The following is a 14,552-nucleotide window of genomic DNA, read 5'->3' as shown; positions in this document are numbered from 1 at the left end:
TTACTATTTTCATAATCGTTCATGCAGTGAACTTCACTTTATTTTTTTTCCAAATTTTGTTTGGTTACATTTATGAAAGTGAGCTGGCATTTGCTTAATTTGAAATTATGTTGATGATGATGATGAAGCGCCGTTTGCTTAATTTAGGTGACTCCAGTGGTGTGCCCCTTCACCCTGAATCCCTGGGAGGTGGTCCAACCCCCAGGAGTGATCTCATTCGAAAATCACTGACTTTTAGTGGTGGACACCAGCAGTTGCATCTCCACCCAACCGGTGGGGGATCTGGGGGAAAGAAGGCTGAGAGTGGAGGACAGGGTTAGAAATATAATTTTAGTTTGTAAATACCATAAGTCATTTCATAATGAAATGTCGGTTTCCATGATAACAACTAGTAATATAAATGTGTGATCATTTAAAATCGTTCAACCTGGTGTGAGTCGTAGGTGGCTTGCGGTCACTTCTGCTGCCGGTCAGTATGAGCTCACTGAAGAGTCTCAAAGATTGGTCTCTGCAGTGGTGGGACCTACCTGTGGGTTATGTTGTCTTTATGTTCGTGTGTGATACGAGTATTTGATTTTTTTTTAGTGGAGCTGTCATTTTGTAATGAGAAATGTCTTTTCCCCCATCAAGTTAATTGGTTGAAATTGTCATATGCCTCTTTCAGTTTATTGATAGTAGCATTAATAATGTTGGTATTTTAAAATGAGGAAAGGTGAAATTTGTTCATGTGTGGGTATTTTTCTTTTACAGGGTTAAAAATAATGGTACAGTAAAATTACGACATAATTTTTCATTCAAATTTGGATATTAATGGTATCCAAATGCTAATTATGTGTTTTCTCAATCCACTTTAAAGATGAACATAGTTATTATAGCTATTTTATAACCTTTTCATTCTTTGTCTCTCCTCCATTTATTCTACTTATTGAATTGTAAGTACAAGAGTAGCCTAGACTGTACTTGTGTACACTACATGTACGTAATTATCTAGTTGTTTGAGCATGAAAAGTGTCAGTATCCACTGTGCAAATCATGTCATGCACATCTCTTGTCCAATTTTTCTCTTGCCAGCATGTGGCTAGCATCCCATGAAATTTTCTATATTTTGGATTTTGTTCTTAATTATATTCAAGATCATTTCACAACACCAGCAGAGTTGTAAATGTTTACTTCTATGAGAGCAGTGACTGAAGCCCCAGTTCCACCGATCTTTGAAATTGATCGTATCCCATCTTTATACATTTTAAGTCATCCTCTAGCTTTCTGATGGAGGAAAATAGACTCTTCATAACCATTGTGGTATTTCATAGGCCTTGTCTCACACTTTTTCTGGACAAAGGCAAAATTTCAATGCAATGTATTGCTTGTAGCATATTGCCTCTATCATTGTGCTAGAATTGATCGTTTTAACTTGCAACAGGTGCCACTGATTTATTACTGGAGTCAAATAATTATAACTTTTATCATATATAAATTGCACATTAAGCTAGCAACATGATAAATTGTGCACAATAAATTTTTAAAAAATTTAAATTTAAAAAAAGAATAAAATTTTATTATCACTCATAATTGAATAGCTTGTAATGAAATAGTTTGGGCTTAAGAGAATAGTTTTCCTTATTGGTGAGATTAGTTCTTGGATGGAGTGTTTAAATGGTTTTCCTCAACCTTACAGGTTTCCATCATCATCTTTCATGAAATTGTGCAGAATACAGACTGATAAGTGTTTTTTAGCACAAGAAAAGCCAGTACTATTACATACCACCCTGTTTTTTAAATTAACTAAAAGAAATAGTTAAAAATGTAAAGAAATCAAAAATCACTAAATTGAAGGATATATGAATGAATAATTGGCAGTAAGAATCCTTGGAAAAGTTCCAAGGGCAAGCAGTTGTAGCCCTTACTGTAAAAGATTCAACGTGTTAACTCTTCCCTCTTTGTATATATTCCATGCTATAATCGTGCAGCAAAGCAAAGCCATGTTCACTCTGAAAACCAATGCTGATATTCACAGGTACAGCACAGGAGATTGTAACGACTTTAGAATAACTACCAACAACTTATCCATGTTTAATGTTTGCTAACAACCCTGGATGTGCTGGTGTGTAATTCTTGAAAGCATCACCGAGAAAATTTTGGGAAATAGATAATTTTTTGTTAATTAAGTCAAAATTATATCAATTCCTTTGTGACCATCAATGCTCTACAGTCAATGAATTCATATCCCTTTCTCTAATTAAATGATTTTCTTCATTAATAACTCCACGAAACTCCACTCTCTTGTTACTTCTCCCAACTCATGTTTTGTGTTTTTATTCTGTACACTTACTTATATTTTTATTTGGAGATATATGCTAACTCTGTGATGTCTGCAAAGAATGGGAGCAAACAATGTGACGTGTTAGAAGCATATCTTATAGGAACCAATAAACATTATTATTATGGAATAAAATTACCAAAAAATATAACAGCATAGAATGCATATCACACCAGGTATCAACCCAAAGGTTTGTTTTCTCTTGTATTTAATTTATTAATTAAAGTTAATTGATTTGTAATGTATCTTATAAAAGTCATATTAATGAATTTTCTGTAGGCATTTATTTTAAATATTATTCAGTTAGTAAAAGGATGACTGCAGAACAAAAGTCCTAAAATCCAAAGAGTGCTCGAAAGACAAAATGTGTCTTGATGGCCTCCAAAAATGTATGAATTTACGTTCGTTTAAAATAATGATGTTTAAGGTAACAGATTTTGAATAATTTTAAAATGCCTTCATTTTAAGCATAATTTTTGGGATTTAATTGTTAAGTGTGGAAGTATAAAAAACATTTTGTATTAAGAAGTTGGTGGTTTCGAAGCGGTTGACCAAGTATTAGAAATCATATGGTGTGTGTGTAATTGTAATACAGAGAAAATATACTCCAAGTTCCCCCCCCCCCCCCTCCTTATGGTTATACCCCTTCAAGATTTTATCATTAGAGTATAAATGATTGCATTTTCAAAAAGTTTTGGAATCGTACTTACTTGAATGTTTTCCATCTTAACATTATACCCTTAGTTCTCTGACTGAGAGATGAGACCATGATGGCATCAGAAGTCAATATCACCATTGCAAATTGTTGAGCACAGCAGAGTTATAATGCTTTGCTATCGTTCAGCTTTGTGAATTTATTTGGCCTTTCGATTTCGTTCAAGGTATTGGTAAAAATGTTGGGAGTACCAATGCCAGCTCTATTAGAAGTCCACCAAGGCAGCCCGGAAGCCCATCACAAGAAGACGAGAGCTCGTTGATGAAGTCTCCACCCCTTCAGAATCAGGACAGGAGCCTGAAATCGCCCCCACCCTATCGAGAACCCCCACATAGGACACCACCTGCATACAGAGATCCGCCACGTGTGACCCCAACCAGCACCCCTCAACAGAATATCCTTTCTGAGGGCACAAGGGTTAGTATGCCTCAACTGTTCCTTCTTTTTGATCACACTATGTGATCATATTTGATTGCCCTCTCTTTATTACTTGAGTGCATTACATAATCATCAAGATTGTGTGCATGTGAAGCAAATTTAATGTTTACAAATTTTCTTGTAATAGTTCTTAATGAGCTTTTTTATGTAATGGTGACGCTGGGAGAATAGCTGTTTTCTTTGCATGGCAGTTTTCTTTTGTGCTGCTTTCCATGCATGAAATGCTTGCCTCTAGTGAATGAACTTTGTGGTAAATAATTGATGGTACATTTTACAAAAAGTTCACACGAGATGTTATGTTATTTTTTTGTGTAGTTTTTAGAAGTTTTGGGGATATTTAGCTAGGATAGTTATTCAAATTTCATGAGTAATTATTTTCAATACTAATGCAAAACTTAGAATAGAGATTCAGGTGATGTGGTGGATTTCCTCTTGACAGATTCTTTAATACTGACTAGTTTCGGTGTACTGCACCATTTTCAACTTGAAACTGGTGCAATGCACCAAAACTAGTTGGTATTAAAGAATCTATTAAGTGGAAAATTGTGAGTGTTTTTCTTTGTTTCCGTCAGGCCAAAGCTCTTCAGAATTTATTCTTGTTGTCCTCACAAGTGAGTATTGCCCTCAAGATTTGAGTTTTATTCCAGCCACAGTTTTGGGAAAATTAATGGATAAATATAGCCAACAGGATTCTTCAAAAATTTGTATATGTATACTCCATTGTTTTGGGCTTCACTTTGTGGAAATATTTGATATGCATATCAAAAGATTTTATGCTTTTACGCAGGCTTTTAATTTGTAGGTGCATAAATATTTTTATGAAATAAATATCGATGCATGATGTTTAGAATAAAACATTTTTAATCCTGCCTGATAAGAAATAATATTCTTTGTATCTAGCCTTTGGCCACTGTCAGCAAATTTTTCTGGGTTTAATTGTGATCTTTCTGTGAAAATGTTTTTAAAAAATTAGGGTGCATGTTAAGTGTGGTAACAAATGGCAACAAAAAACTATGTACCTGAAAAATGAGCTAATTGTATTTCATGGGTTGAGTTGAAGAAACAGGTGATAAGAATGATTAAGGTAGAATGCCATTGTCCTTTCAATGTTAAAATCCTATCTCATTAACTATGCATGCCAAGAAATATGTATAGATGACAATTATACTGATAAGTGACTTCCCTTAACGTTTTTTTATGCTAAACTATTGTCCTCTGGTTCAAGCGAATAATGATTGCCCTCATTTTGTGCTATTTTTTTTCCTCGAACATGAGAGATGGATTTAATTACGTGAATCATGTCATTATTAATCTAGCATCAAGGTATGAAGTTTTGAATTTTCTTGCAAAGGGTTCCCCACAGAGATAGACAGATAGTTGTCTTTATTTTGGGGGGAGATTGGGACTCTGGAATCTCTTCTACCACCTAACCCCTGAGGAAAATTTTCACTGTGAAAAGTTTCCTGAAATAATATTTGACACATTGGGGATACCTTGATTAATTTATTAATGCATTCATAATATCAGATGAGACTGGTAGTAAAAATCACATGGCTTATTTTAATTAGGTTGAGGAAAAGAGATGTAATAGTCATTTGTCTTAAACCAGGCATATTTGTCTAATATTATTATGAATTTAATGTCTCTCAGTTGCACAATTCAGTAATGTGAAACTTATATTTCAATTTTTTGTCCCTCTAACCCATTGTGAGGTCACTCCCTAATGAAGGATATTATTGGTGGCACTCTTGTATTTAGCTTTAATTATTCATGACAATGGAGTTGGAAAAAATTCTTCTAACTTATGCATCCAACTTAAATGTCATAATGTTTAATAGGTAGGTGGTCTCTAAAAGAGGAACATTTGATTTGATGGTTTAGTGTATGCCTAATTATATATTAGCTCAACCTTGTCATGTTGTTTGGTCATGTTACCCAAAGCATTAACTTACATGTGTATGATGCATGCATTTTAAGGAGACATTCACAAATATTGAACCGTTTTGTTATAGTTATTTCAATATTAAATGTCTAAAGTTCTGATTTTGTGAAATTGTGGCACATGGGCTTGTAGAGATTGAAGCTTTTTTGTGAATTTTTTCATGATTTTGCAAGCCCATTATGGTTTCATATTGCTAGGTATGGGTTGAGTGGCCATGATTAAGGAATTCAATGCTTTGGAGCTATAAAAGGTGTGCATTAAACTAATATTCCATTTTAAAGAGCTTACATATACATACGTATGTATGTATTCTTTTTTCGCTTTCACTTCTAAAGCTCTCTTAGTGCTATTGCAGTTTCATATGCTTTCTTTAATCTTTAAAATAGTATTAAACTCCCGGTGCATTCTTAGAATACTAAACATGCATTAGCTCTAACCTGAATGCTTGTATGGTTATGGTCAATAGAAGACTCTAGCATACTGTTAATATTTAGGGCTCTCCTGGTAATTCAGCCTCAATGGGAGCACCAGGCCTCACTACAGGGTCACATTGTATGGCTTCTCCTTCATCACCACAACCAGCCAATATCCAAGGCAAATCCTCCAAGTCTAGGCGAAGCTTAATCAAGGTTTGCTCATGCATTACTTGTTTACTTGCATTTCTTAACTCGTTAAGCATTTGAAATGTGCAGCCAAACATGTAGTTTTTAAGAAAAAACATTTCAGTTTCAATATAAATATCAAATATTACAACTTGTGTGCATGTGTGTGATAATTCATTCTGCGAGGTTCATTAATGCAGTTTTCTTTCAGTGCTGCTAATTTAAAAAAATTATATTTTTTACATTACTAATACTGATAGCAGATTACTACCTATTCCTGAACTATTTTGTTTTAGTTTTCTCTTGGAAATCTTGTCAGCATGCCATCCCCTCCTGCTTGTGTAATTTGGATTAAATATTGTCAAAGTATGCACATTACTTGTGGCTTTGTTAAACCAACATAATCTCTTAATCGTCCTTGAGTTTGCCTGTGTCCACTTGCGAGTTAAATGGAATCGAGAACTCTTTCATTTCCAGAGTTAATGGTGGCAACGTGCGTAAGTCGTTCCAGGTTTTTGGACGTGCCATTATAGGTAGAAATTCTTAAATTATAATCACACATTTGGGGTTTCAAACTCTCTCCACATTTTATTTACATCGTGTACTTTATATGATAAAGTTAGGCAAATATTGTGGCAACAATTTGCTAATTGCCATGTATTATAATGGCAATTGAAATTTGCCTATGTTCATTTAACCCTAGAAGTGCCAAAATGTCTCCTATTATTGAAATTCAGTTAGTGTCCTATCCGGTACGTGTCCATATAAATCAATGAAGGCAAAAACCATTAAAATTGCTATTGATTCCTGTGCCCTTAGTTGGCATGGGCCTTTTTCATGCAATATTACCTGTACGTTTCACAATATTGCCTTTCTTCTAGCATTTTTATAAAATTCACCTTTTGATTTACTATCCATGGAATTCCTTAGGAAAAATAGAAATGCAAATTATAATGGGTAGATTTTGTTTTTTAACATAATCTCTTAGGTTGTTTTGCTTTTCCCAGCATTTCTCCAACTTTTTATGCCATCCAAAAAGAAGGATTTTGGAAGCTCCTCAGCATAGGCATCCAGTTTGGTATGTTTGATATGTTTTCAACTGAGTTGAATCGACCAGACAACTGCCTTTATTCTTTACCGAGAGAGGACATGGTACCCATCTTGCCGAGATATTTTTCACATCCAATTTCTTCTTGCTTTTGGTGTTAAGCATTTTGAATTGAAGTCTTAAATCACTGCACAAAACTCATTTTTTCCATGTTTCTAAATAAATAAAAGTATATTACTTCAATCGACTCTGAAAATGAATCAAATGTGATGGATGTAGCCAAAACTTTAACTGCAATCAAGTGGGGAAGATGAGGCTTACTGATTCTTCATCATGACAATGCAAGCTCTCACAGATTGGCTGAAACAACTATCCTCTTTGGCTGGCCAAAATTTTGAATTGATGGGTCATCCTCCGTACAGCCCTGATTTAGCACCAAATGGCTTCTTTTTATTCCCATTTATCAAGAAAAAATTTCGTGGCCAACATTTTTCGGCGCCTGAAGAAGTTGTTGATGCATTCAAAAACCATGGTTTAGAGGTACCTCGGTCGGAGTGGAAAACTTGTTACGAAAATTGGTACAAGCGCTTGCAAAAAAGTATTGATTATCAGGCAGAATACTTTGAAAAACAATTAAGCCATTTTCAAGTATAAATCAGTGTATTTTCATTATTAGGCTGAAAATATTAATAGCAACCCCCGTGTATCTCTTTGGCAGCCGGCAATTACATCCATGGCGTACTTTTTCAAGGAACTTATTTACATTCATTTCAGAAATAGCAGATTTAACTGCAAATATGGATCATTTTGTTATATTTTGGTTCCATTTGTTGGAAATATGCTTGAATTTATAGTTTCCCATAATTTATGGTTTTTTCTTTTGCTCCTCCAAAATTATGAAAGGGGGGTTTTACTCATCATCTGAGGAAACTTAAGGAAAAATGTGTAATATAGTAGTTAACATAAAATAAAGGTTTGGTGGAAAGTGTTTTTTAAGTGTATATTCATGTTGTTTTAGCCAAGTCCTCACCTTACATTTTTGTGGATTGCACAATGGTTTGTTGCAAGTAGTAGTAGTTTAAGGGGAGACGACCCATAGCCGAGGACATTTACATCATTAGAAATGGACAGGAAAGGATGAAGGGTGGAGAGAACCCCAGCGTCAGCATAAGCCTACTCTTAACGAAAGGTGCCTAGGGATCCGCAGCTTAACGTCCCATCCGACGGACGGCGTACTCACTCAAAAAAGCACCTCAAGTAGGGATTGGAACGCCACTGAAATATATCCACCACCTGTGGTGAGAAGCCAGTACGTTAACCACGGCATCATCTTGATCCCCCAGTTTATTGCAAATTAAGTAATATAAACCAACAATTGGTCCAATCAATTGGTCGCATATGTCTCTTCAAAGACTATTTATTTTTTGCTTGCTCAGCAGCAAACTGTTGTTTTTTTAACTCTCCAGACTCTTCAAAGTTTCTTCTTCCTCAGTTATTTTGTTGACACTAATGTCTTATCCAGTTGACACTAATTTGTTGATACCTTAGATAAGAGTTTTGGAAATATTTCGAAAACCTTTATTTTAAACTTACCTGTCCTTTAAAAGCAGGTATAACGACAATAATTCATTGATGTTTTAAGCCCCATTCTAAGATTTGCTTCATGTCTGGAAATATTAAACTCTTGTGTCAGCAAGTTTTTGCCACCTAGTTCACTCTCACTGATGAAGTTTCTAGCTTGGATAGGAAATAAATCAAGTACCACTTTTCCGAATAGTTGATTTATTTTGCTGTTTTTTTTCTACTTAAGGAATGATCGCTGTCGTGACAAGTAATGACTGTTTAGTGCACACGTGGATTTCATTTTGAATTTTTCTCCACAACTGAGAGCACTCAGATAATTTTGGCATTTCCTTGCTGTGCTGCATTCTCTGTTCCCCTTAACTCGTCTGGTCAGACTAGAAAATTAAGAAAGGTTTAGTGGAAAAGTTGAGCAAAAATAGTTAATTTTAGTGCACATGCGAACAGATTAGGTTGCCTTAAAGTCTTGCTGATTAGTAGTATCGGTACATATATGGTTTGAAATTCTTTGCAATAAAATAAACAACAATGGCTGTTCAATAACGAGCTATAATATATTTGGCCTATAGTGACTGCTAAGTTCACAACATTTGTCACAAAAACATGATCGGTGGGTCGTTTATTTTGTTCGTGGAACAATCAAGGATGCTGATTGTGATAAAATCTCAATTAAATGCATCTGAATGTTCTTATGTTGCATGCCTCCTTCCCTTCCCTCCTTGTGGCCACGTTCTATGCTATTTTTTGCCTCTCAGAATTTTTGACGAAAGTGGCTACAAATTTATGCTCAGCAAAAACATATGTACCATGCATTATTTTGTGCTTTAAACGGGAGTCTTCAAAGCGAGAGAAATTATCACCTTTCTAATTCACTTATGTGCTTTTTGTTCTTTGGATATTGACTAATTCGGATCGAGAAGTAAAAAAGATGCAGTACAATTTGGGTAAAATGAATCACTTATGATTACATCATCTCTCATTTTCATTGTTTTTTTAATGCATCACTTTTCTTTACAAATTAAGTATTGAGGAGTTGGATGAATTCCTCAATTGATACAAAGAATACCCAACATCAGGGGTGGTACATCAGAAATAATGTGCAGTACCTACAAGTTCTGGAAAATCTGAATGTGGTGGAGCCAATGTACTTCCTTCTTCTTTCCATCCACATTATGTTATTTCAGGAAAATCAGGAGGTGTTTTACCAATGTCTGGCTCCGCAATGTCTTACTGTAAAACAAGTTCAGGAATATTCAAGCTTGCATGTATTGAGGGAATTCTGTAAGATCAGTTGTAGTATACTGTCGTTGGCTTCATTTTCTGAAGATAACCTCATACAGTGAGTTTCCCCAGCTTGCCAAAGCAAAACAGTTAAACTCTGATATATGTCCATTATTGATTACCACTGATGAGACAGGACTGACATTGTATCTTAATTCTCTTACCTCTTGTTTTCTCTTGGAATGTGAAAAAAATCACTAAGTGCTAGTTGTTGGGGTATTTAGTGTAATTAAATACCTTTAGTAAATAAATAATTTAGTGAGCCCTAAGCAGGGCTCAGAGTTTTAGATATGCTTTGTTTCTGAAAAGTGTAATGACTTTGTGTAATATTTTTCCTGGGCCCATTAAAAGCATGCTTCTGCTCAGCAAACTATTAATAGTAATGCAAATAAATGAGCTCTGTAATTGCACCTGATGAGCCATTATGAGAAATGTTAATGTCCAAATTACGATGAAAATATTTTATAAGTGTTAATATAGCTTAAGGATTCATCCAAATTTATTTGTCTTTGAGTGAGATTAATTTCATTTTTCATTACAACGACGCGTCATTATTTTTCAGGAGTTTCGATCTCCACCTCCAGAAATTCTCAGTGAATCCGAGTCAAGAATATCAGAATCAAGCACTCCGGGAAGTTCAGGAAGTTATCCCACAGCAAGCGGAACTGCTAGTAATATTGCTGGTTCAACACTTGAGCCAGTGGCCTTCAATGGACAGTACAGAGAACTTGTTCGTCTTGTAAATTTACAGCGGGAGAAATTGTCTGCACAGCAAGCTGAACTTACAAAGGTATTCACTGACTGTTCAATTATAATATGAGATCTATCTTGTCAAATGAAGCAGAGCTTGTTTATGACATTTTGTCTGTATTATTCTGTTGTACAGTGAACATTCCTTAGTGTCATAGGCCTATAGACTGAAAAGAATGAACGAGCTTGTTATCAAGGAAGCTTGCTCCAAGGCAGTCTTGCTTATATTCCCTAAATGTTATTTCTTCCTGCGATGCTCTTATGATTCATCTTCACCAAAATCACTAACGCAATGGTAATGAAAGTAGAACATTTTTTTTCCCATTTCTGAGACTAAAAATATTTGATTTAAACATTCAGTAGAATCTTAATTATATATTATATCTGAAGACTCTTGAGTATCCGTCATGTAAGTTCAAGATTGTTTTCTATGATAATAAATGAGCCATGGTTTTCATCTACATGTATAGGCATACTTTGTTGGCATTGATTCTTTGTCATTAAAGTTTTCATGGCAGAAGAAATTATTAAATCATTTCTGTGGTAATTGTAAAATTGAAGTAATACTTTTTGATAAATTAAAATTATTTCTTCTGGAAGTACGTTTGAATGGCAAAATAATTTGGCTTTCAAAATGCTCAAATAAATAGGTATTCAGTAAGAGCCATTTTAAGCCCATGCATTTTATTCCCGGAGTGATTTTGAAGCCAATATTTTAGAAAAAGGGATCTTATATGCTGTCCATTACAGTAAGTTTTGGCAACTTGAACAGTACCCTGCCTAAATCTGTATAATGAGTTAACATTAAAGGTTTTACAGCTTAGAATTTTTCTAATACACACAAGCCATTCTTTATCCTGTACAACTTTGGCAAAATTTATTTTCGTCCACAATATTGTCTAGGAAAAGCATTCAAGTATGATTCAGACACATTTGGAATACATAAATTAATTTATTTCAATATATGCCACGTATAATGATAAGACTTATGGTAACATTCAATCAAAAACTTGTTATTTTGTCATGAATCACTTTGTATTTTAGCATTTTTGTTGGAATAGGCTCATTCATATAATCGGTGCATGTGTTTTAGGTGCTTAGTTCAGACAAATAATTCCTTTAATTCTGCACAAGTCTATAAATGCCAGCAGCCTCTGAGCTACTGTAGTGGTTAATACTGAGCTGCTGTATATGTTCAATTAGGAACAGGTATGAATCTTCATGTCGCTTCTGAAATAAGTTGTGTTGTATACTTTTGTGGAAACAATTCAATACCTCCTGCTTGAGACCACAGCTTAACATAAAATCATTGTACCAAATTTACGTAATTGCAAATAATCATTCCATGAAAATACATTTGAAATCAGCGGGGACTGCTTATTTCTAATGTATTTTCATAAAATCAAGAACTACTGAATCTGGGTTAAAAATGTGAATTACCAATGGATCTAAAGGTAGTCAATGCCAATTTATCTACCTATTTAAATTCTTTAACAATCCTGAAAATTCTCTCATTCAATTTTCTGCAGTGTTTACAATGCTGCCACTACTAATTTGTAAAAAAAAATGTGAAATTGATTCCATAACTTCATGAGTGTGAGTCAGCAAACTGTGAACTTCCGTCCATTGGCCGAAACATACATAATCAGCACAATTATTTTTTTTTATCAGATACTGGAATCGAATGCCTAGCTCCGTTGGTCTTTTTCTTCTGTTCCTCTTACTTCCATGGAATTTGCCCATATGTGTTGTTCTGCTTTTTGAGCTGAAGCAAGATTCTTTTGCCTTATCAATTACGGAAGTAAGCCTCCTTTGAGTCAGTACTGCCATCATGTTTTGCCATGTTCATCGAGAATTCTGCTACATAGTGTGGGAATCTTATATTTGTCTCTTATAGATACTCCTGTTCTGATTATCCTTATTCAGTAAACTTGGCGTCCATCATCCTTCCATTGATCTCTTTTCCTGCCACCAGAAATTCATGGGCACACTAAATTACCGGCCCAAAGTTTAATCAATTTTGTTTTGTGTCTTGTCTTCTCCAATTCCTATTTGCTAATTGATGTTTTTATTTTGCTATTTTTTCTTCGTTTTGAATTTTTTCCAATGCATGGAATCCATTGAAAAATGTTTATCCCTACATTTGATGTACTAATAATTAAATGAATCCATGATAATAGTATTTTTATAAAGATGGTATTTTATAAAAATTAGATTATGCTCTAATTTGCCACCACTTGCTTATTTTTTTCTCATTTTAAAGTACTTATATTATTAAATTATTAAAATTATTATTGAAGTATGGTTATTATGATTTACAAGTGGTGAAATAAGGACAATTTGCACTTTTCCACAGTTTATTTAAAGTACGACGCGTTTCAACTCACAGAGTCATCATCAGGTACAAGACAAACTAAATAGTCTAACTAATTAATAAACTATTTAGTTTGTCTTGTACCTGATGATGACTCTGTGAGTTGAAACGCGTCGTACTTTAAATAAACTGTGGAAAAGTGCAAATTGTCCTTATTTCATTATGATGAACTTCCACGACCTCAAGCCTGAATCTGTTGAACTTATTTACAAGTGGTCTTTATCTAACATTTCCTTTGCTTCTATTTTTTTTAAGTTTGATGCTGAAATAGTTTTTTGGGAAGGTAAGAGCCGAGAACAGCAGCGCCAGGCAGAATATGTAGCACGAGAACTTGCCCGTCTTGAAGGAGCTAGCAGAGCTGCTGAAGAGCAGGTACGTGTGTTACTTCAAAAATTTCTCTGGCTTAACATCTTTTATGTGCAGTAAACTCTTGATTATCCGTTTTGCTGTTCATCCATACCTTCTTCCCAGCACCTAAAAATTACTATAAAATTATGACCTAAAGTTGACAATAGTATTTGATGTTTTAATCAAAGCATTTTTGTACTATCTGTACTTTCCCATTATTGTTTCCCTTGCATTCAATAGACCTGAGAATTCAATATTCTCCGTTAAGGCGAGCAAATATATGGTTTTACTATGCAACAAATAATTTTATAAAATCAACAAAAAATGGAAAAATTTATTGTCCATCACTAAAAAACTTGATTTAATCGCACGGAATGAAAAAAGGATAGTTTCTGTTTTTCTCACTGCTATATTTTTTGGTGTATTTCAGCTATGTGTGTTTTTCGATTATCTATGCTTTCTCCTACATCCTTCGGCATGGATAATCGAGAATTTGCTGAGTATATTAGTTAACTAGGTATTAGTTAAATAGTATGTAACTATGGGGTTGAACATGTGTGGGAGAATGTGATAGGCTGTAAATTCATTCTGATGCTATGATATTAGTCAAAAGCTTAGCTATCTGATGCGTTTCAGTTTAAGATAATTTAATTATTTTTAGCGCCTTTGTCCTACATTCTGAGCTGTAGCTTTTGTTTGCCTATTATCCCTTGTAATTCCAGCTGTGCACTTTTTACTTATACACTTAATCACCATTCTTGTTACAATACAGTTCGTGAGGCAGCGCTATATCCTGCAGTCTTTTAGTTTACAAGCAGGAAATCATTTTAACCAGATCTATATGACCAGAATTATTATGCATTGTATAGCATAAAGGTTTATTGGGTAATTCAGAATCTATTAACTTAACTGTGATTAAAAAAGTTTTTTGTTAGCTTAATTTAATGGTAGCCGATAGTCTTATAAAAACACTTGCTATTAAGTTATCATAGGTACCAATGGTGATTTAATAATCACCCATTAGCCAAAGCCTATTGACTTATCAGGATTTAGCATCGTCTTTTTCATTTTCCATCCTATGTGTTACAATATCATCCAGTAAACTATTACTAATAATGAATAGTACATTTTTGTGAATTTCCAGGGTTTTCATGGC

General features: G+C 34.3%; 1 protein-coding gene across 6 annotated transcripts in view; it reads left to right on the top strand.

The window, feature by feature from the left end:
- Nucleotides 1–14,552, top strand: part of RASSF8 (ras association domain-containing protein 8) — a 36,354-nt gene that overhangs the window by 4,610 nt on the left and 17,192 nt on the right. For 4 of the 6 annotated variants that reach the window (XM_071589363.1, XM_071589365.1, XM_071589364.1 and 1 more), the window contains exons 6-10: nucleotides 148–315; nucleotides 3,199–3,449; nucleotides 5,907–6,041; nucleotides 10,487–10,714; nucleotides 13,304–13,420. In XM_071589363.1, coding sequence (XP_071445464.1) covers nucleotides 148–315; nucleotides 3,199–3,449; nucleotides 5,907–6,041; nucleotides 10,487–10,714; nucleotides 13,304–13,420 — 899 coding nt within the window. The remainder of the gene's footprint in view (nucleotides 1–147; nucleotides 316–3,198; nucleotides 3,450–5,906; nucleotides 6,042–10,486; nucleotides 10,715–13,303; nucleotides 13,421–14,552) is intronic. The other 2 variants (XM_071589367.1, XM_071589366.1) reach the window with 2 other exon arrangements.

Source organism: Hetaerina americana, unplaced genomic scaffold (genome assembly GCF_022747635.1).
Source record: "Hetaerina americana unplaced genomic scaffold, ioHetAmer1.1.p SCAF_37, whole genome shotgun sequence".
In the NCBI taxonomy this organism is placed as follows: Eukaryota; Metazoa; Arthropoda; class Insecta; order Odonata; family Calopterygidae; genus Hetaerina; species Hetaerina americana.
This window is presented reverse-complemented; position numbering and strand designations above follow the sequence as displayed.